Source organism: Cottoperca gobio, chromosome 8 (genome assembly GCF_900634415.1).
Source record: "Cottoperca gobio chromosome 8, fCotGob3.1, whole genome shotgun sequence".
NCBI lineage: Eukaryota > Metazoa > Chordata > Actinopteri > Perciformes > Bovichtidae > Cottoperca > Cottoperca gobio.
Genome location: NC_041362.1, coordinates 16,526,344 through 16,547,586, shown reverse-complemented (window position 1 = coordinate 16,547,586; position 21,243 = coordinate 16,526,344). Strand labels below are relative to the sequence as shown.

The 21,243-nt window shown below is 40.3% G+C and overlaps 1 protein-coding gene across 2 annotated transcripts; it reads left to right on the top strand.

The window, feature by feature from the left end:
• Positions 1–319: 319 nt before the first annotated feature.
• On the top strand, positions 320–19,866 carry LOC115012262 (ankyrin repeat and fibronectin type-III domain-containing protein 1). 2 transcript variants are annotated; one of them, XM_029437796.1, is made up of 19 exons: positions 320–489; positions 3,840–4,032; positions 4,391–4,658; positions 4,769–4,969; positions 8,123–8,233; positions 8,570–8,667; positions 9,409–9,499; positions 10,048–10,155; positions 10,365–10,464; positions 10,840–10,969; positions 11,280–11,399; positions 11,609–11,715; positions 12,159–12,273; positions 12,561–12,727; positions 13,422–13,599; positions 13,727–13,889; positions 14,802–14,968; positions 16,427–16,631; positions 16,904–19,866. In XM_029437796.1, exons 2-19 carry the CDS (start codon positions 3,871–3,873, stop codon positions 17,650–17,652), a joined length of 3,240 nt encoding a protein of 1,079 aa, XP_029293656.1. In that variant the 5' UTR covers positions 320–489; positions 3,840–3,870; the 3' UTR covers positions 17,653–19,866. The 2 variants fall into 2 exon arrangements, with proteins under 2 accessions (XP_029293656.1, XP_029293655.1); XM_029437795.1 differs by having other exon boundaries at positions 3,704–4,032.
• The last annotated feature ends 1,377 nt before the right edge of the window (positions 19,867–21,243 follow it).

Here is a 21,243-nt window from a genome sequence, read left to right as displayed (position 1 = left end):
ACTGTTCATATAACACTTAACAATACTCAATCTCTTACTAGAAGGACTAGATATCCCATCATGCATGTTAAAAAGACATATTCATCTGTAAACCATAGTGTGGCTATACAATCCTGGAATTTTAGTGAACCCCAATAGTCTACAAATACTGGAGCCTATCAGGTAACTTTTTATATGAGAAAACATTTATTTAAAAAAAAAAAGTTTGGTTCTGAGAAAGTAGAGATAAAGTAGGAAGAGGGCGGAACAAGGAAGACGCGCGCGCCTGCGTGTGTGTGTGTGTGTGTGTGTGTGTGTGTGTGTGTGTGTGTGTAGGAGAAGCGGCAGTCTCTCACTCGGGTGTAACGTTCAGGTGCGCTTCACCCTCAGAGGTGTAAACTCCTGAAGTCGGTGCGATGGATTATATCTGACTAACGGGCAGTCATTTATTTAAAAAACAAAACAAAAGATGTTCGCGACGGCCGATTAAAGTGAAAGTTACGATTTACGGTAAGAAATGAAAAACTCTTTACGAACATCAGGGTATCTAATGTTCATACTGGCCGTAGTTTATTTAAAAACCTGTTGAACAAATGTATGGACCTCATTGCTCCATTCCGTGCTATGAATTTATGATACTATATTATATTGTTCAACGTGGTGTTAGTCTGTAGTGACTATTTTAAGATATGTCTCCTATAGTAGTATAGTAGCTACTGTGGTATCTAAGATTCATTGGATAGGGTTAGCATAGATTACAATATATTAAGAAAAATCACTTGTAAAGCTAATGTATAGCTCATTTAAATGTTTCTTGATGTTAGATAGTAGAATAAAAAAAGTTTACCAACTTTTCAGGCTGTAGTCAATAACCTGACATGCTGACATTTACATTGCATACTGTTGTGCTGTTGTTGCTTCAATTATCATAGTCTGTAAATGTTTTTTTATGTTGACTTCATTTTGCATGTTGCAATGTGTGTCCCTAAGTAATCTAATAATGTTCTCCTTTGTCCCGCTGTCCATCAAAGCCATAAATGGCATTTGGAAGCTAGCTAGAGCTCAACCCCTGTAATTCTGCCTTTTATCAACTGTACACATGCACACATATAGGGCTGCAACTGTCGATTATTTTCATTAGTGACCAATCTTTCTTCGTCTATAAAATAGTGAAAAATGTCTATCCCAGTTTCTCAAAGTCCAAGGTGAAGTGAATGTCTTGTTTTGTCAATCCAAAACCCAAAGATAATCGGTTTAATTTCATATAAAACAGAGAAAAGCAGGAAATCTCCATATTTGAGAGGCTGAAAACAGTATTTTCTGCCATTTTGCATGAAAAATTACTCTAAAAATAATGATGAATCAGGGTATCAAAATAGCTGGTCGACTTATCGTTGCAGCTTTATATTATTCTATGTTGATGAAGCTACTTTACTTAGTAACTGAACATATTATGTACATAATAATGGGCGGTGTGCAATCTGTTGGTTGGTGGCACTCTGGTGTGCATGTACTGTAAATATAAACGTTTTTCATTTTTGTATTTTCTTAACAGCAGACACATTTCCTCCTTAACAGTATAGACTATTTTATCTCATCTTAATCTATAAGATACATAACTGCAGTGTACAAAATGCATTTTTGCAAATGAAGTAAGATTCTGTATGATAACCCTTGAAAGTGATGTCCTCTAGTTTATTTGCACAAATGTATGCATCACTTCCTGTGGGATTAGACATATTTGACATCAGATGTTTCCATGCATATCTGAATTGACGACTGACGAAACAAAAAGCATAAATGTGCAGCATCGTGTGTACTGAGATAAAAGTCCAACATCACCACAACCTGAGATACTGATATGCAACAAAACCACAATGAATCTATTATGTCTGTTCATGGCTCAGTAAACGTCATCTTAAGGACCTAACTAACGCTCACATAACTGATATTCTCTTAGCTAGGCTTGTAACGGTATACCAGTAGTAGTGAACTACATGTAATTGAACTGGTAGTTGAGCGACATTTCTAAGTAGCTTTCATTAATCTTTGCATACTTATTCAAGTTTTGCCATTTATTTAACCAAACTATATTTCTCCCTCGGGAAGTTTTGCTGTAATTCATCATATACCGCGGTATTAAACTTGATACTGGGTACATTTGCTATCAATTGAAAAAAACTGAAATAAGTTAGTGTGAGTTAAAGGTACAGGATATGATAATTGTTATTAATCATAGTACTTTATTTTTAAAGCTCACAGCTGATGTTATTTTTCATTTAGTAGTTAGTTTAACATGCTATAGTGCTGCTAACATGTGAAGTAGCGTGCTTCAGTAATATAAAATGTTCTATTCTCAATCCTTTAAGGATCATTTAACCGATAATAATTATTATATTAATAGTGTAATACTGTCCCCCGTGAAACTTTTCTGAGATGGTTATCGTACCGCGATCATTTTCATACCGTTATAATCCTATCCTGCAGTACTGGCAAAGTTTGCAAACACGTTTTTCTTCTCCTGCCAGGTGTTTTGCCTTGTCTTATCTTTATGCTGCCTTTAGAAAAAGACAAACGTCAAAGCTTATCTCCTCTCTCAAATGTTCCATCAGCTCTTTTCTCAACTGATGTAAGACATAATAAACAAACAGGGGGGAACTGTACCAATAACAATGGTTGGTATTATTACCCCTATACAATACGCCCACATCTAGACAGTGCAGGTACTGTGCAAGTCAGTGAGGTAGCAGGTCCAACGGCAATGTGTCACTGAGAGATGTGGCGACATTGTGGCCAGAGCTCTCATGCTCTGTCCTCAGATTGCACCAACCAGGGGAGTATTCACTTTCACTCGAGGACAGAGGACGACTCAGCTCACCAGGATTTGACTTGACAGAGATAAAAAAAACACTGACATTTGAGGCTTTCTGTTAGATGGGAAAGTGGTGATGTGAAAGAGAGATGACAGAGATACTCGAGTTTGAGTATCCCCCCCTTATTTCTTTTATTGAAAGATGCTCTTTTTAGATCTGAATGCCCGGGGCGTGACGTAAACCGAAGCGGTGTGAAAGTCACACCAAACTGTAGGGCTGTGAAAAGAGAGAGAATGAGAATGAGAAGAAAGACAGTGACAAATGTAAGACTTGCTGACATGGGGGGGGGGGGGGGGGGACTAAGCCAGACTGCCTTTTGCTCAAAGTGTTTGGAGAAAAAAAGATTTGTGACAGATTTTCACGCTCAAAAGTGGCTGATCGTAATGATGAAAAGGCGACGGAATTGATAATGAACCATCATTACTGTAGCGGCGATGATGGATTTTTATCTTCCAGCTGATGATACGAGGAGATTCATATTTATTATAAGGAAAGAATTTTGGCTCTTCCACATGAGATTGCTTTTCTTCAGTTAATTAGATTGATGGGTCGGTCGCTTTGTGCGCTCAGAGACTCTATTCAGAGCGAATAAAACCCGTATCACATAATAGCGAGTCAAAGAAGAACAAAAGGGGGAATAGTAAGAGGCACAAAAAGAAATGCTTTAAGGCATTTTTCATATACTGTGTACAGGCATTGTAACTTGTATCCATTTATCCACCCACACACAGCACTGCTCAGCTCAGCCTATACTCACCTGTCAAGGCGGCAGAAGATTCTGTGTGAGCCTGACTGTATATTCTGTTTCCCCCCCCCCCCCCCCTCTTTTTATTTCTCACTTCATCCTCCAGGTCTCTAATGACTTTGACCTTTTGCCACACTCTCCTCTGTAAGACTTTTAGGTTGGGGGTCCTAATCTTTCTCTCCATGAACTAACCCATCCCTCACACCACTCACTGCTTCTTCTTCTTTCTTCATCTTCTTCAGCTATCTCCTGTCTCTCTTCTTCTCTACTGTCATGTCTGTATCCATGAGGAACCAAGTCCAGCGCCGGCGCTCTCTGGGTCCTGTCTCGCCCAAACGCATCTATAGAAACCTGTCGGTGAGACTGAGGGGTGGAGAGTCATCTGTTGCCACGGAAATGGACACACCCAAACACTTCAGCAAGTCTGCAGATGCTGTAAGATATGTGGGCTTCATTTTGAGGGGGGGAGGGGGTCTAGTCACTTTGGCTGAAATGCTTTCCCGTCCTGCTCCAGGTTTTCTTTTTTGTTTTACATTACGAGATTTTATTTTGACATTACATGCTAACTCTGTGTTGCTATGAATACATTATCCCCGGCCAGGCTGCTGCTCTGATTTATGATTTGATTTATGTGTCCTTCTGCCTCTTTGTACAGCAACTCCTTTCCCTCAACTTCTACCTCTAAAATAAATCTCTCTTTTGATATGAAATCTCTTCTTCTCTCTCTCTCTCTCTCTCTCTCACCCGCCCACCCCCTATTGGCCCTTCAACCTCTCGCCTGTTCCTCCATTAGTACAAGACCTTGTGGGAGGCAGTGGAAAATGAGGACACTTTGGCCGTACAAAGCCTGCTGTCCAGAGACCACAACAATTGTGCAGGAGGAGGAGGTAGCCTGTGGGAGAGAGGGGAGAAGAAAGAGAAGGACTGGGAGAGAGAAAGGGAGAAGGGGGTGAACAGGGTGAGCGAACAGGGCCTGGTTCCCCTGGACGTGGCTGCCCTCACCCACAATTCCCCTCTGCTCCACGTGTTGTCAAAGGCGGGAGCCAGACACAACCCTATTTGTAAGTTCATGATTTAAAATATTTTAAACATGGTTTTAATTCCATGCAAATCATATTCAGAATCTGTCCTTTGTCTTGCTCCGTCCTCTTCTTCATCGACTTCCTCTCAGTGTGCCTACCGGCAGAGTGGACACTTAAGCTGGATGCTCTGGTGGCACTGGCGGGTAAAAGGGTGGAGGAGAAGAAGAAGGAGTTATTGAGGAAGGCGGGGACAGGGCCTCAGGCGCAGGCTGATGTCCAGAGACACGTCCGCCTCTGGAGCCTCCGGCTGCAACTGTACCGCCGAATGAGACAGAACTTCCAAAACACAGGTCGGTGGTCTCGGGTCAGCTTGTGACATTTCTTGAAATACAGCTTGGGACACAAAGTAGGTCACAGGCCTTTTCAGTCCCTTGCTCGCTAGCTGTGGTGGAAGATGTATTCAGATCCTTTACTTAAGCAAAGTGACTCACACCAAACTGATAAAATACTCCACTACTAGTAAAATCCCTGCATTTAAAAGCTTTCTTTACAGTGGAAACCTCTTGTAGTGTCCTGTCTGTCCACATTGATCACCATAAGCAGATGATGATCATAATCAAATTCTTTTTTTTCTTTTTTTTTCTTTCTCATCCCGATTACCATCTAATTGACATTTGTATATTTATTACATGAATATAAAGTGGAATAGAAGGCAAACACACACATCACTTGCTTTGTCTCTTTTATGGTTCAGAGAACAGAAGAAGAAGATCCAATTTCAAAGAAAAAAGGTTATTCCCGCACACACTTTTATCACCTCTGCATGGATTTAATAAAAGAGTCGATAAATCTTGAGAGGTCCTTGTGACCGGAAAGTCGATTCTTTTTAATAAATCCATACAGAGGTGATAAAAGTGTCCGGAATTACCTCTTTTCTTTGAAAATGAGTAAAGAAGGCCTAATGAAACAGCTTTGCTATAGACAGAATCTTTTTGAACCTTTCAAAATATAGTACAGCTGTTTCAAGGAGTGCTTCAACCACAGGTGCTTTCCCCGTGCGCATTTGTTTTCTGGCTCCATCACTAGCAGCCATGAATGTTTAGTAGACCACACAACGCACCCTGAGGGACACCACGTTTTGCTGCTGCGTGTCGTTGTCTTGTTTTTGGCATAAGTTTTGACGAGATTACGTTTTTCATCGAGAGAAAATGGCTTTCTTTTTCCCATCACGATTTCGACTTCCTGCAGCACCAGCCTTAGGTAGCCAGCTGCAAGCAGACAGGTTACTGCAAAGTATCATGGGAGTAAAGTAAAAAAGAAAAAATAGAATTACTATAGTTTTAAACATTTTTGTCACGTATGAAAATGCCCAAAACGAAAACTGTAAGCGGCTTCCACTTTAAAAGTACATAAGTATTATCAGCTAAATGTACAGTACTGAAAGCATCAAAAGTTAAAGTACTTATACGTACTAATGTGCAGTAAAATGTTCCCCATCTGTGTTTTACTATTATACAGGATGTTTTTCAATGAATATTACTCTTGTGTATGTTGCATTTCACTTCTGTAGATGTTTACTGTTGTGCTCATTTTAATCCTTCACTTATTTATATATATATATATATATATATATATATATATATATATATATATATATATATATATATATATATATACACATATATACACATATACATATTTCTCACTGGACAGGAAGGGTGTGATGATGATGATGAGATGTAGTGCAGTAAAGGTACTATATAAAGTAGCAGGAAATAACCCTACAGTAGAGTACAGTACTCTAGTAAATGAACTTGGTTACATTCCACCACTGCTTGCTAGAAATACAGCTTTTTTTGTGCAGTTTGTCCTCTTCAAAACTCAACCTCAAGGTAGAACTACCTCTTTTTACAACTCTCCTCTATAAACCCTCGCATCACTGCTGACAAGTCCACAGTAATCAGGTATTCAGCCCAATCTCACACTTACATTTTACTGATTTCCTGTCTGGATCCTTGTAATGCCTAGCTGGCCTCTTGAAAGTCTCTCCAGTCCCTTAAAGCTCATCCAAAATTCAACAGACTGCCTTGTCATCAACCTTTCCAAATTCTCCCATGCCCTACACCAGTTGCCAGCGGCTGGTTGTATCAAATTCAAAACCTTGGTGCTGGTATAGGAATACCTCCAAGGCTTTGGAGCAACCTGTTTCCCTCTTCCCTGCACCGACCTGCTCAAGTCCTCTTAATCTTGGATCTCCATTGGTTCAAACTCTTGTGTTTTTAAGGATAAAATTGCTCTGTGTAAATGTCTCATTCCATTTCTCTTTCAAGCACTTTAAGTTCTCATTCCTGTTTCAAGATCACAGCGTTATTGTAAGGGCAATAAGACACCGGCTCTTATTCTTAGTGTGGCGGAATTTAGCTGTTACAAATCTCTAGTGTCAGCTAATGCTTAAAATTTAAATTATAAATGTGTTTCTGTGTTTTCATTAATTCACTCCAGGTCATGGCTTTGGTCACAATTACTTTTGATCACACTGCAGAGATTCATCTTTAACAGGGCTAGTGCTGAGGTGAACGTTGTAAAGGTAATATTGTGATAGTTTGCTGATTCCTGTAGGGAAACTCTGTATTCATAGGCAAGCAAGTCAGAGTGCAGGATCAGCAACGATCAGCTCCCACAGAGCTGGGAGAGATTCAGTGCAACACACAGCTTCGAGGGGAGCTTACTAACAACCCTGGTTGGATATGTTAAGGGCCGGGAAAATTAGATTCTTGTCGAAATCCAAAAATAAATTATTAATCTCGGGATAGCTTAGCACGATTGCTGTTTTTTGTGTGCAATATTAACACTTAAACTACATACATCAGGTGTCAGATGTGTGTTAGGGTTATACTTCCGCCAAGGAGGTTATGTTTTCTGGGATTGTCTATCTGTCTGTCAACAGGATTATGGAATAACTAGCGGTCCGATGTTCATGTAACTTGGTGTAAGGGTGGAGCACAGGCCATTGCATTTTGCAGCGGATCCGAATCACAGGGCGGATACATGAATTATGCTTTATGTTCGTTAACATTGCAAGTTAGGGCATTTGTGCTGCATTCATGTGGTGTCGGAATAATCAGAAACATTTGTTCCAGACTGGTAAAATGTACGTAAACACCCCCTTAAGTTGTAACAACAAATTGGAAACGGCTATTAACGTGTTGTTTAAACAACACATCTTTTTAGGGTCTTAAACTTAAAGCTCATGAACGACTTCCCAACTCGAGAATTGGGACAATCTGAGGAGCATGTGAATGCAGCATTGGCCTTGCCGGAGGTCTGCACTCTCCGAGTTCCATTTTACTTTTATAATCAAAAAACATACATTACAATAAGACCATATATGGTAAAATATGTATAATACTTACATTAATCATACTTATTCTCTGTGTTTTTATAGTCTCTCAGAACAAAGTAGTGCTTATTTTGAACCTTGGTCTGTCTAAATGTTTCACCAGAGCTCCCTGGGCCTCCCAGTCACGTGTCCATGCTGGTGACCAGCACATCCTCTCTGTTCGTGACAATCAAAGAGCCAGAAGATACCATGGTGCTCATCACCCGCTACAGAGGTAGGTGGAGAATATTTAAGATTTAATAATAATAATAATAATAATAATACTTTAATATTAGAGATGGAAGGATGGGGGTAAATTAAGAATTCAAGAGGCATGAACAAAACATGAAGAGAGCCATGATGGCTCAATAAAGAAATGATATAATCAAGGTCTCACACATCATTTGGTTTTACAGCTGCATAAATGTCCCACTTTGCAGCCAAAGGTAGATTAAGTCCAGATACAGTAAGTTTCCGAAACTGTAAACACTCAAAGCCTCAGTTCTCCTCGATGGGGGCTTTGAGTAAAGCCAGAGAATAATCTGTCAGTGAGATTGTTTTGTGTTCACAGTGGAATGGAGCACCTCAGCCAGCTTCAAACGCATCCTCGGCTCAACCCAAGTCACAGAGACCAAGAACCCAACGTATAGCATCAAGGGGCTCACAGCAGTAAGTCATGCAGCACCTTCATACACCGCACACAAACCAGAGTCGCATCACTTGGACTTGAGTCACAAATTTGATGACTTTAGACTCAACTTGACTTGGACTTTTAACATCAATGACTTGTGACTTCACTTGGACTTCAGACTTTTTACTTGAAAAAACTTGATACTTTCCCCAAAGTGCAAAGATTAAAACATGTTATTTAAAAAGTGTGCCACAAATCAATTCATTTCCTTTAATTTGTTGAATCAACCAACATTAACATAATTAATTCCTCAGAACCAATCTGACAACATCCAATCAATCTATCTATCTATACCTCTGACACACGCGCACACACACACACACACACACACACACACATACACGCACACACACACACACATACACACACACACACACACACACACACACACAGGCAAGGACCCATCAGGAAGTCCACTGATTCTGGATATATACATGCAAGCACATATAGTTAAACGGTTTAGGTTCATGAAATCATTACACACTCATAAATACACACATTAGCTGTAGGTCTATCCACAGACTGTATTTATTGAGCCCCAATCATCATCGACCGTGCAGAACCACTTCCCATAAGAGAACACTTATCCCACTCAACTGCCTTACCTAACCAGATGAATTAATAATGACAGCGGCATGTGATTTTCTTTGTCACGGAATGGACGAGGTTAATGCATGGTGATAATTTGGTGGTCTGGTGCTTTTTTTCTCCAAATGCAGGGAGTGCATTACTTTGTAAGAGTGAGTGGCTACAATGTGAAAGGATGGGGCCCTCCTCAGTGCACTACACCAGCCAGCGCTGCCCCCTCCAGTGAGTATACTGAACTGCAAACTTTGATGAACGTGGACTTGCTACTTTGAAAGGGCTCCATTCTTTTTCTCTGCGTCCCCACGTAATGAAATTACTCGGCTGACATCAGGCTTGATGTGGAATCCACTCATGGCTGGTAGATTAATGAATTACTAAAACATGGAGAATTAAAGATGATCTGAGTCAATGGGCCTAATAATAATCTCATAATCTCATTGCATGCCATCTCTCTCTCTCTCTCTCTCTCTCTCTCTCTCTCTCTCTCTCTCTCTCTCTCTCTCTCTCTCTCTCTCTCTCTCTCTCTCTCTCTCTCAATACATGCTGTTACTTTCCACTTTATACTGTGAAATGGTGCAAAAATAGTTGAAATGGAGAACAAAGGCAAAAGCCAAAGAGAAGTCAGAATACAACCAAAGTAGTGATAAAAGTGATAGTCAACCTGTTGCAGTGTCAAGTCAAGTCTCAGGTTAGCCCGCAAATGAGTTCTTGATGTATTGAATGATTTTCCCTAATTGCATGAAAATGTTTCTCTCTTTATCCCCGTGCAGGTTGGAGAGAGTGCGTCAGCGTGAAGTCACAGTTCAGAAATCATGAGTGTCTTGTGAGGAAACTGCTGGAAGACGCCAGAGAACCACATTACAGAGAATTCTGCCTAGGTAACGCCAGCTCTTTGGAGATGTAGCAACTGCCACATGTGCAGTTGCTGAGGACCAAACATATATGAGTCCATGAAACTGGTATCGCTATATTTTCTCAATGAAAAGAAAAACATGAAAACCTTGTTTGCCTATTTTGATGTCCTAATTTATACATATTTATAAAGTGATTCTCATGCTGACTGATCCTCCTCTCCTCCGCTCCACAGAGAACTCGAAGCCCCAGAGTCCCAGCAAGCGTCTGTTTGTGTCTCGAGGCATCAAACAACTGTTCCAGTCCGCCACCAAGTTTGTTCGTCTCCTGCAGAGGTAGCGCTCCATCTGTCTTACCTGTCCCACTGTGCCTTGAGGGTACGGGGAGTAACGGATTAAGTGTGACGTGTTTACAACCGTGGAGACTACAAAGTCCAAACTCTTATCTGTTACGGTGATTACAAAAGATTACACTAAAGCTGCCGTAGTGTCAAGATTAGTAAAGTGGTCGTTTGAACTGTGGGAAGTGACACGTGACCGATCACGGCTTCAGTGGACCACTCTCACTCACACAGTAGCTGCCAGATGGAAAGTTTCACCTGAGAGCAGTACATTTTAGAGTCAAGATTAAGCATAATGGCTGTAACACAGGGCTAGAGTAACCTTTAGATTTTCTGTTGTTGATTTTTTTCCCCGTATGGATTTCATTAGGGGCGTGTACTTGGCGACTGTTTTCTACCACAAGGAAAACATCCTGGTGACGGCTGAAGATCAAATCCCACTGGTGGAGATCAAGTGCTGCTGCACCTCCATCACCCACGACTTCCTTTGGTTTGCAAAGGTAAACTGTCAGTAGAGCACATGTGTCCGTTAATTCAACACACACTGACATAACACGCATTGGTAACTTTTTGAATCCATTTGGAACAGTTAATACAGCTGAAGTCAGTGAATTGTTTTCATGATCAAACATGCAAGACTTCCATTGTTTCATTTATCAATTCTACTTTTTAATCTTTTCAAATATGTTTTTAATTTTTTCCTTCACTAACAAACAAATGTTTTTTACAGATGAATCTAAATATTCAGAATGAGGGCTTTGGATTTTTCTGAGTGAATCACAGGTAAAAACATGTTTTTTCTTCTTGCAGTTGTCCTGCGCATGGCAACAAGTGCCCTGGCTCCAGCAGGCCCTTGCCTTCGCTCATTCGTCTCCTTCATCCCTCCTTCAGAACAGGCACAACATTTTGAGAGCTGTTTCCCAGCTGCAGGTAGGAAGTTAAGTAGCACGATGAGAGGAATCAAAGAGGGTTAATTACTATTTAAATGTCTTCTTAACGTTCTCTTCTCACTGGTGCCTCGCTTCCCTATCTCAGGCTACATGCCTGTCCCCCCTGAAACTGTGTTTCACTGCATTAATCCTTGATATGCTCATATTTATTCATCCTCATGTTTCTGTTTTACCTTTCTGTGCCTTCAGTCTTCCCTGGGAACCATGGACCTGGGCCAGGTTTACTATGAGCCTCTGAAAGACCGGCAGGGCAACATCTTACTAGTGACTCTGAAGGAGTTCCCAAACCCTACCAGGTGAGAGAGTCTTTTGTTACATTCTGTTAATCCCTTTCACACAATATTTCCTGTCTCCTACAAAGAACACACAGCATCAAAGGAGGCTTTAACCTCAGTTTTCTGATTGAAGGACAAACTCCAAATTATAGCTAAGAAACTACAACTCAAATAAAAGTTAATTTTTATTTTTATTATTTCTTAAACCAGGCAATATAATTGAAGTTTAGTTTTTCTTAAAGAATATTGTTTTTATTCATTTTCATTTCACAACAATATTTTTCACTGCTTATTTTCCTCCAGTTTACGATAATAACGCTGATGCAGAATGATGTTTTCAGGATATCCGGCATGTTGATTGTTGGTGTCATACTGGCTTTGTTATACTAATATGATTGAATCATTAGTTTTTCATTGGTGGTTTCATTAAACTTTTTACTCTGTCTTGTCTGCACCGTTCCAAGCCCTTGTGACCCTCCGCTCCACTGGATGCCCCTGGCCCGCCTGGAGAAGAACCGCAGCAGAACTCCTCTGCTGCCTGAGCCCACTGCCATGGACATGCTCTATGAGCAGCTCAAGGTGAGCTGGGTTTGTGTTTATGTACAAGAGAGAAAAAGTCTAACATCATGGAGCAAACGTGATGCATAGTGATTGAGTGTATTGATTTTCCTGACTTGATCATTGAGCCATTTCTTTCTCTCTTGTGAACCTCAAATAACCCCGAAATATGCAATAGAAGTAATTAAGCAAGCCCAGAACTAATTACAAACACAATTAGACACCCAATCAACGGCATTTAAACACTACATCCTATTGACATCTCTTAAAAATCCCCAACGCCGTACCTGTTTCTCTCCGCTCTCTAGGACAAAATCTCCCTCCACAGGCACAGCATTCAGTGGGCCAAGCCAGGTCTGTACGTGGGCATCCTGAAACTGTGCAGCTCAGTGGAACAGATCAGGGTGCTGGTGCCCCAAAGGCTGCCCAATGTGCTCTGCCACACGCGGGTCCGACACAATGCCCATGTTTCCAGGTAACACAATCTGAGAATGTGATATACGAACTGTGCCAGGCCCATCACTAACTATGCTGATTGATTTAAAAGACAATAGCAGGCGTTCTGCATATTGTAGCTCAACAACAAATCATACCAAGCTGTTGCTGAGCGCTCTCCAAAGCATGTCATACGACGAAATCTAAATGCTTTAAAATTATATTTCAAATGTGGCAAAGGCCTTTTTACCATTGTAATATTAGCCTATTACTTTTATTTTCAATTTTTTTAATTTACTTGTTTTTATTCTTTATCTCATTTATCTTTTTTTTTTATGTATCCATCTCTTATATTTAGCTCTTTCAAATTGTATTGCCTTAACTTTGTATTGTATTGTTTTAACAATACAATGTTGTTTGTTTTCTCTGTACAGCATGTACCTCTGTGTATGAAACGGGCTCTATAAATAAAACTGCCTTGGCATTAGATAGGAGCTTGTTTGGCAGCCAACTCTTTCCCATAAGTCTTTACCAACAAGGCAGCGGTCTAAGCTTGCCACTGCATCACCTTACAACGATATCATATTATGTTCAATCAATTAAAAAATGTGAGAAATGGTCTGCCTGAACATAAAATCTGCAATTAGTAGTTAATGGACCACCACATGCCAAGCTACTTACTTATTACACCTTTTACAGCATTTTTTGTAAACTGCATCATCACTGTGTGACAGAGAGGAGTGGGAATGGCTTCAGAGTCACGTTTACACCACAGCCAATGACAGCGCTCCGAACCTGTTGAGCACTGAGGACGAGAGCGCGATAGAGAGCAGCGGGCTGGCGGAGTTCGTTATGTCTCTGAGAGCAGCAATCACACATCTCCTGACGAAGCTCAACATCCCCCTCTACAGGGTAAAAAGGGCTTTCAAGCAACCACCTTGAAATTCTACTTTCTGAACAGTCATGTTATGAATTGTTTAGAAATGAAAAGATTATTCTGAACCGGTTTGGTTTAGACATATCTTTGTGTCTGTGACAGGCGTATCAGTATGGTGTGTACACCCGGGAGCTGCTGCAGTTTGGAGACAAGCTGTCCATGCTGCTGCTGCTGCCTCCCAGTGAGGACTTCAGCTCCAGCTACTGGCCTCTGATGGGGACCAAAGAGCCAGGGCTCACTATGCCTCTGCAGATCTTTGAGCTGGGTAGGTGGAGGACTAGAGTTACACAAGTCCATAGATACAGGATCTCTCCCGCAATGGTACCAGAGAGTTATTCAAGCAGTGCTGAGAGCGTTCCCACAATAAGGGGAGCCAGGCTAAAGCATTAAAAAACAAACTGGGACCACTGTGGACCTTGAGGATATGAAAAGATACCTGGCAGGGTAACCTTCTTTTACTAAGAACAACATATACCGTTATCTATGCTCTCCTCAAAGCCACCAGACTCATTTGACGAAAAACATTTATTTTACCTTGCACCAAAGTCGCACAATAACACAAACTAACTAACAGATCAAGGCAGCAGTAGACCAGCCACTTCCATGGGTAAAATAGATGTTTTTTGTCAATAGAGTCTGGTGGCTTTTAAGAGAGCAGAGATACTGTAGATATAACGGCTTAAGTTGCAGCCTGCTTCTGAAGAAATACACTGACTATGGATAAGTACCTCATATAACCCCACTTCAAACTATCCAAACTATCCCTTTAAGTCAAGAAAAATAAGATCACATAAGAACAAAGTGGCAGAATTCATTTTATTTTATCTCATTAAGATCAATACATTTGTCTAGTCTTCAAAGGAAAGAGTAAAGAATAGAGATAACCCCCCCCCCCAAAAAAAACATGAAATGCATTTCAACCTTTGCCAGTTTAGTTGGAAAGTATAATATGTGCAAAGCACAGTGTAATGTGTCTTTTGAAGAGGACTGTTTTCCCTCATCTAATTAGTCCTTTGATCCTCCTTTTCATCTGTTAGGGTTTGTTTTTATATCTGATTTAATCCTTCTTTCCCACACTTTAGGTTTGATAAAGAGCACTAATGACTTCTGAGGCTTTTTTTTCTCTGGGCTTTCATGTCGTGATTTATCTTTCCTCTTCACTCTTGCTCATCACCAGTTCACTTCTGGACCTATGAACGGGACTTCCTGTCCCAGTACTGCCAGGCCTGGGTGCGGCTGGAGCTGGACACTCATCTGGCCCAGCAGGCTCTGCGTGAGGCGCTGGACACCAAGGAGATGCAGGAAGCCCGAGAGCGCCTGAACCACATCACTGAGCTTTCCCATGTAAGATCATGACGTGTGTAACATACAGTACAGGACACTACTGATGCACCTCTATCGCAGAAGATTCCACATCTCAGTTGTCTCAAAGCCAAAAAAAATGTTTTGTTTGCTTTTAATACATCTCTTCTTCTGTGATTAATATGGTTTTAATGAGGGAAATGAAAAGGAAATTAAGAGTTTTACATGACCTGAAAGTGTAGCAGCCCAAATATTTTGTATAGATCGTGTGCATGTGACGTCACGCTTACGTCCCAACCCGTAAGTCAGCCATGTTGGATGATATACACAACCAAGACGGCGCCCGTTCGCGTGGGAGTTGCTGCAATGCTTCGTAATTTTCTTTGTATTTGCATGCCAATCGTGTGCGCAGTGTATAATTGTGGTAATAACGCTACTCGTGACCCAGAGAAACGGTTCTTTAGATTTCCTAAAATCATCAAAAACAACGATCCACAAAAGAGGGATGAATTACTGTCTACCGAACGGCGTACGCTGGTTTAATAACATAACTCGTGAGGATTTAACAGAAGAAAAAGCACAATTCACCCGTGTGTGTGTGTGGCGTCCACTTTATATCTGGTAAGAGCTCATGCTAAAGCTATGTTTTCAATGTTTACGTTAAACATTTGTGCTTATGATATACCCGAACACTGTAAGACCTTACTTCTCCATATCGCTGACTGGTAAATAAGGCACTTTCTTTACATGTGATGGCAGCCATTTGCTCTTTTCTTCTGTGCATGTTTTTGTTTTGCTTATTCTTGAGACTACTTCACTTGCGAAAAGCAAAGCACCAATGTGAGAACATGCTTCGCTTACTCCAGCCATACAATCACAGTGTGCGAGGATAACATCGCCGCTTTTCTCACTCACAAACCACAGCTTGAGCGGTGTATCTCGAGCTCTTTGCGAGTGATTTACACGGGCATGGACGAGCACCCTGTCATCTTTCACTGGTTTGGTAAGAAGACTACCAACCCAGCCAGAAACAAAGAAATTATAAGCATCTAAGCTCTTGTACGCCTTCATTTGTGTGTTGGTTGCCCACAACGTTTGTAGCACAAGGTAGTTCACAATATCCGGATATTCAATCGGCGGTAATGAATCTAAATCCTCAATATAATCCGACGGCTTTAGCGTGTACGGGTCAAGGCCGCAAATTTGGACTTTTTCCTCTGAATCTTGCCTTTGCAGAGGACTCCAGAGAGTCACAATACTTTGAAGAAGTCGGAGTTGTATTGCTGTTGTTGTTCGCTTTAGACGCCATTGTTGATTTGTATATCATCCAACATGGCGTCGCACGCATACGTCACACAGTTTTGTCACGTGTTTGCACACTATCTATTCCACTTAATCACCAGGAGAACATACATTTTTATTTTTGACTATACAAAGGGATGGTTAAATGTGATTTCTGTTTCATTTTCTCTGTTCCCCTTTATTTTCTTGTTTCTTCAGCGTCTGGATGTGGTGTGGAGGGATGCACGTTGGATTATGGACTGTCTGCAGTGTGTTCGGTCCAAGCAGTGGGTGGGGGCGGTGCCTCTGGGCCTGGTGATGGGAGGAGACCCGCCGCCACGTCCTGATGGTGAGGAAGAGGAGGAGAGTTTGACGGCCAGACTGACGTGGCCCCATCGAATACAAGCACAGAGAGCCATTGCAGGTACAGTGATATTGTGGGTGTAGATAGCAACGCATCAAATTATTTTCTAGTTCAGGATTAAGAAAGTCAAGTAAATAAACTTCTACAAGAATATAGTTGTAGTTAAACAATACATACATGTGTACTCAGTTACTACGTTTCAACATATTCAACGTTTGAATTGAATTCAATGTTTACCAAGTTCACCATCTTAGTTTAGCTTGTTTCAGATTGAATGCTGCTATCATTTACAAATAAAGATCTTTTTTTTTGTCTGCCCATTTCCCTTTTAGAATGTTTAGTCAATGTGACGCCACCAAATGTCGTTGCTACCGAGACCGCCGCGCCTTCAGGAATCATGGTTGTCCCTGCGGAAGCCACACTGTTAATGGAGGGTGTCGCCAAGGGGGGATACCCTGTCGACATCACCGCCCAATCAACTTTAGACCTGACAAGCATTGGTGGCCAGTCAGAATTAGGATGTGCGAGCGCTTTAATCGAATCTGGACTTGAGCCTGGTGCTGTTGCACAGTTAGATGTGGGCTACACAGTTCTGGACACACAGGACTCCTTCAGCGGGGAATCGGACTTTCCTTGCAGCATCACCGAGGTAATCCAACCAATGGAGATGTCAGAGTTGGTGGACATCTTGCCAACACTGAGTCTTATTAAAGAAGAGGAGACCCCCAGTGACCCGTCCACACCATCAGTAATGGATATGCTGGAGAGCTTTGGACTGGGGATTGGTCAAAACAGCACCTTCTTTGACATAAAGGATTCAGACTTGATCAACGGAGCTGGATGTCTGTCACAGCCAGACCTGCACTATGACAGCAGCTGCCGTAGTTCGAGAGAGACTCACTGTGAGAATACAGACATGTCGGCCTCTCGTGCCAAGGCAAATGCCACAGGTGGTGACGTGCCTGTTTGCTGGGATTTTCCTCCAGAGAAAACAGAGACTCAGCATGTTCCCAGCAAAGGAGCATACTTTCCATTGAGAAACCAGGTGGAGTGGGACAGACCCGCCGACAGTTCATCCTGATATCGACTCAAGCACCAGCCCACGTCAACCTTGTATCGATTTAAAACCAAATCTGTGGGCTGCCTGCAGCACCGTTTATGTACCGACAGTATATCCTAGTTCGACTATATGGTTGGAAATGACTTTTTTTGGGGGTAGGCAGTTTGTTTTGCATTTATAGGGCAACAATTCCATAATAACCTTTAAGCATATTGTAGTTCAAGTGGTCTGCACCTCCTCTAGTCTGTTTTCAGGCTTTAGAAAATGTAGCTTGTGACGGGAGATCAATCACAGGTCATTTCAGAGAAAGGGCGTTCGTATTGGCTCCTATTGGCTAAAGGAGATGCATGTGCACATCCCTTCAGATGGTGAAAGCCTGATACAATGGCGTATAATCCTCCAGAAAACTTTGCAATTCCATCACTGGCAACAACTGCTTCAACACGTGTCAATTTCTGCGAAGCGTTTCAGAGATGTAGAGAAATATCTTTTGCAAATAGTTCAGCCTTCTGCTAAACGTAGCTGCGGCTAATTCAAGTTCATGTTAATGTAGCTAGCTCGAGCCTCGACTCACAGTATGTCATCTCAAAGGGCTTTACAGGCCCACAAGTTTGCAAAGAAAACAATTCTGATAGAATTGTCGCTACATAGCATCATTGGGATCACAACCACAATCGGGATGATTGAATTCTGCCGTTATTTTGCCCTTTACGGAAAACTGCCTACCCTAGCTTTAATATTAACTGCTGTGGAGGAAATTCAAGTGACTTCTACATACAACTTCATCTAACAATTTAGGTCATTTGCACATTTCTGGGCCTGTAGTTTATCTTTTCTAATGTTCAGTCCATTAGAGCTTATTGTGTGGGAAAAACTAAGCTGTAGAAGTAGTTTTTATGACTTGACCATCAACCACTACAGCACAAAGCTGCTCGATGGAGCTAGTAAACAAACTCATTAAATGCAATAATATTCCGTAGAATGGAAGTGTTTGCATGTGTAATTGAATCGTTGTTTCTTTTTGGTTTACCTGTGTGTACTTTTGGCATACCATAACAAAACAGTAGCAAGATTTATAATCGTGTGGATTATACATTAACTGCTCTCGGTCCAGTTTGCCAGTTCTGAAATCCAAGTTCTGCTGAACCTGAAGCCGAGAAATCTAATGAGGGAAGAAATGCAATTCATGTGGGGGCTGCAAGAAACCAAACTCAAGATGTCAAGGACAGTACAGGATGATCGTTAGTTATGTTCTCAAATTGTTCTGCACTACAGAGGTCTATTCAAAAGCAGGTTTTCAAAAAGTATAGTAGTAGTAGTAATTCGCCTGCATTTGCCCATTATGTAGCATTCACATTCCAAAAAATGTTTTCTGGGTCTGAATTTGTTAAGGAACATGAAAGTCATTCACATTCACACATTAATGTCAGATCTTCTTTTGCTTTTGGCCTTACAGTGCATCGGTATTTACTGTATCTTTACCTCCTCCTGCAGAATCCAGTCAACCAGAGATTAAACTACAGCTCAGAGAACATGCAGCCTTGTTAAAGAGGACATATCATGAAACTCATGAACTCACCTTTTCAGTGCGCATACATTTGGGTATTGGCGTGAGAATTTCCTTTATAATTTTTTCTCACAAGCCAATCAGGGCAGACTGGGCTTTTTCAGGACGGGGGATTAAAGAGACAGGCGCTAAAATGGAGCATTTTCATGGAGTTTATTTTACCATTAAAAAGGATGTTAACATGTTCTAGACGAAACCAAAAACACAAGTATGAACCTGAAAATTTGCATAATCCCCTTTTAAATGTTTTAGGAGTGACCAGAAAGAGAGGGAATTGTGCCGATTGGATGAAGAGTTTGGGAGGGGGATGCCTTAAAGGATTTACTACAGGAACAATGCAGACAAAACAGACAGAGTGAGTTGGTTCTCCTGGTTGAACCTCTGCTATTGTTTGTTTTTTTACAACAGAGCAGCAAGTGAAGTGATGTATTCAAGGCATAGGTTACTGAAAATACAAGAATAGAATACAGTTGAATAAAACATAATTGCTTTTCAGTGTCAAAAAAAAGTCCATACATGGCTTTTTGCACCAGGCTTTTTTTTTTATAGGAATAAGCTATTTAAGTTAGTTATAACATTTTAACATCATGAACGGTAATTATGTATTAAACTGTATGAAACTGCCTAAACTATTGTTAAAAATCCTATTAAATACATTTCACATACTGCTTTAGCATTCCAAGTTTCATTTGTGAGGTGGTTTGATTTTCCTAAATTTCTTCTATTTCTTGCGTGAAAAGAGGAACAAGTCAATGTCTGTAGCTTTTTACTACAACATGTTCAGGCCCTACAGGTGTCGGGGGAAAGTCCTTTCTCCGGGCCAGAAGTGAAGTCTGGACCTCTTCCTTGAACACTTTAAATCTAATAAGCTAGTGAAACTCTGGTCTAGTTCTAGTCTTAAAGTTATAACATATTCAAAGAAGTTCACTGGAGAAGAACAAAGTCAGATACAATAGAGTTTATTCTTATATGAAAATAAGAATCACCCATATATTATAATATATATATTATAATATATATATATATATATAATATATATTATATATATATATATTATATATATATATATTATAATATAGTATATATTATTATAATATATATATATTATATATATATATATATATATATTATAATATATATATTATAATATATAATATATATATATTATAAGATATATATTATAATATATATATTATAATATATATTATAATATATATATTATATATATAATATATAATTATATATCTATATATAATATATATATAATATATAATATATAATATATATTATAATTATAATATATATATATATATATACTTATAATATATCTATATATATAGTATATATATATATATATATTATATATATATATATATATATATATATATATATATATAATGACTATGTGCATTTCTAATAGCAAACCTCAACAATGATATAGGTACTACAAAATGACCATGTGGACTTCTCCATAGTCCCTCCTGGGGACCATCCTGTGTTACTTTGAATGCCCCCCCTTTTACCTAACGTCTTCTCATGAATGCTAGCTCTGACCTGAGAGATTATTAACAAGAGAGTCGTGAGAGGTTCACAGTCAGCTGCAAATAGTAATGCCGCTATTTTTGGGCCTATTGCCGCTCGTTTAGCAGTTTCATCAACAAAATCATTGCCTGTTGGGATTAGTGAGTAAATTTTTTGGTGTACAGGGCACTTAATTATTGCTTTTACCTTGTGCTGATTGACATGCTGCTTTAACGCCTTAATTGAACAGAGCGTGGTTGAGCTACCTTTGTGAAGGTGTTATCCTTATTTAATTGTACTACAGCATATCCTGCGTGAGCTCCTGTGGCATCTCCAAAGCAGCGTAAGATCTGCTTTAATGGGTTGAACAAATAGGTCTTCCCGCGAAGGTTGTTGTTGTTTTTCGACACAATCATGTGGTGTACCATGTACTGGCAACGTCATTCTAGCTGCTGGATTTACTGTGCTACATAGCTGGATAATGAGTTCAGGAGCTGACAGAATTACTTCGTATCCTGTTTTTC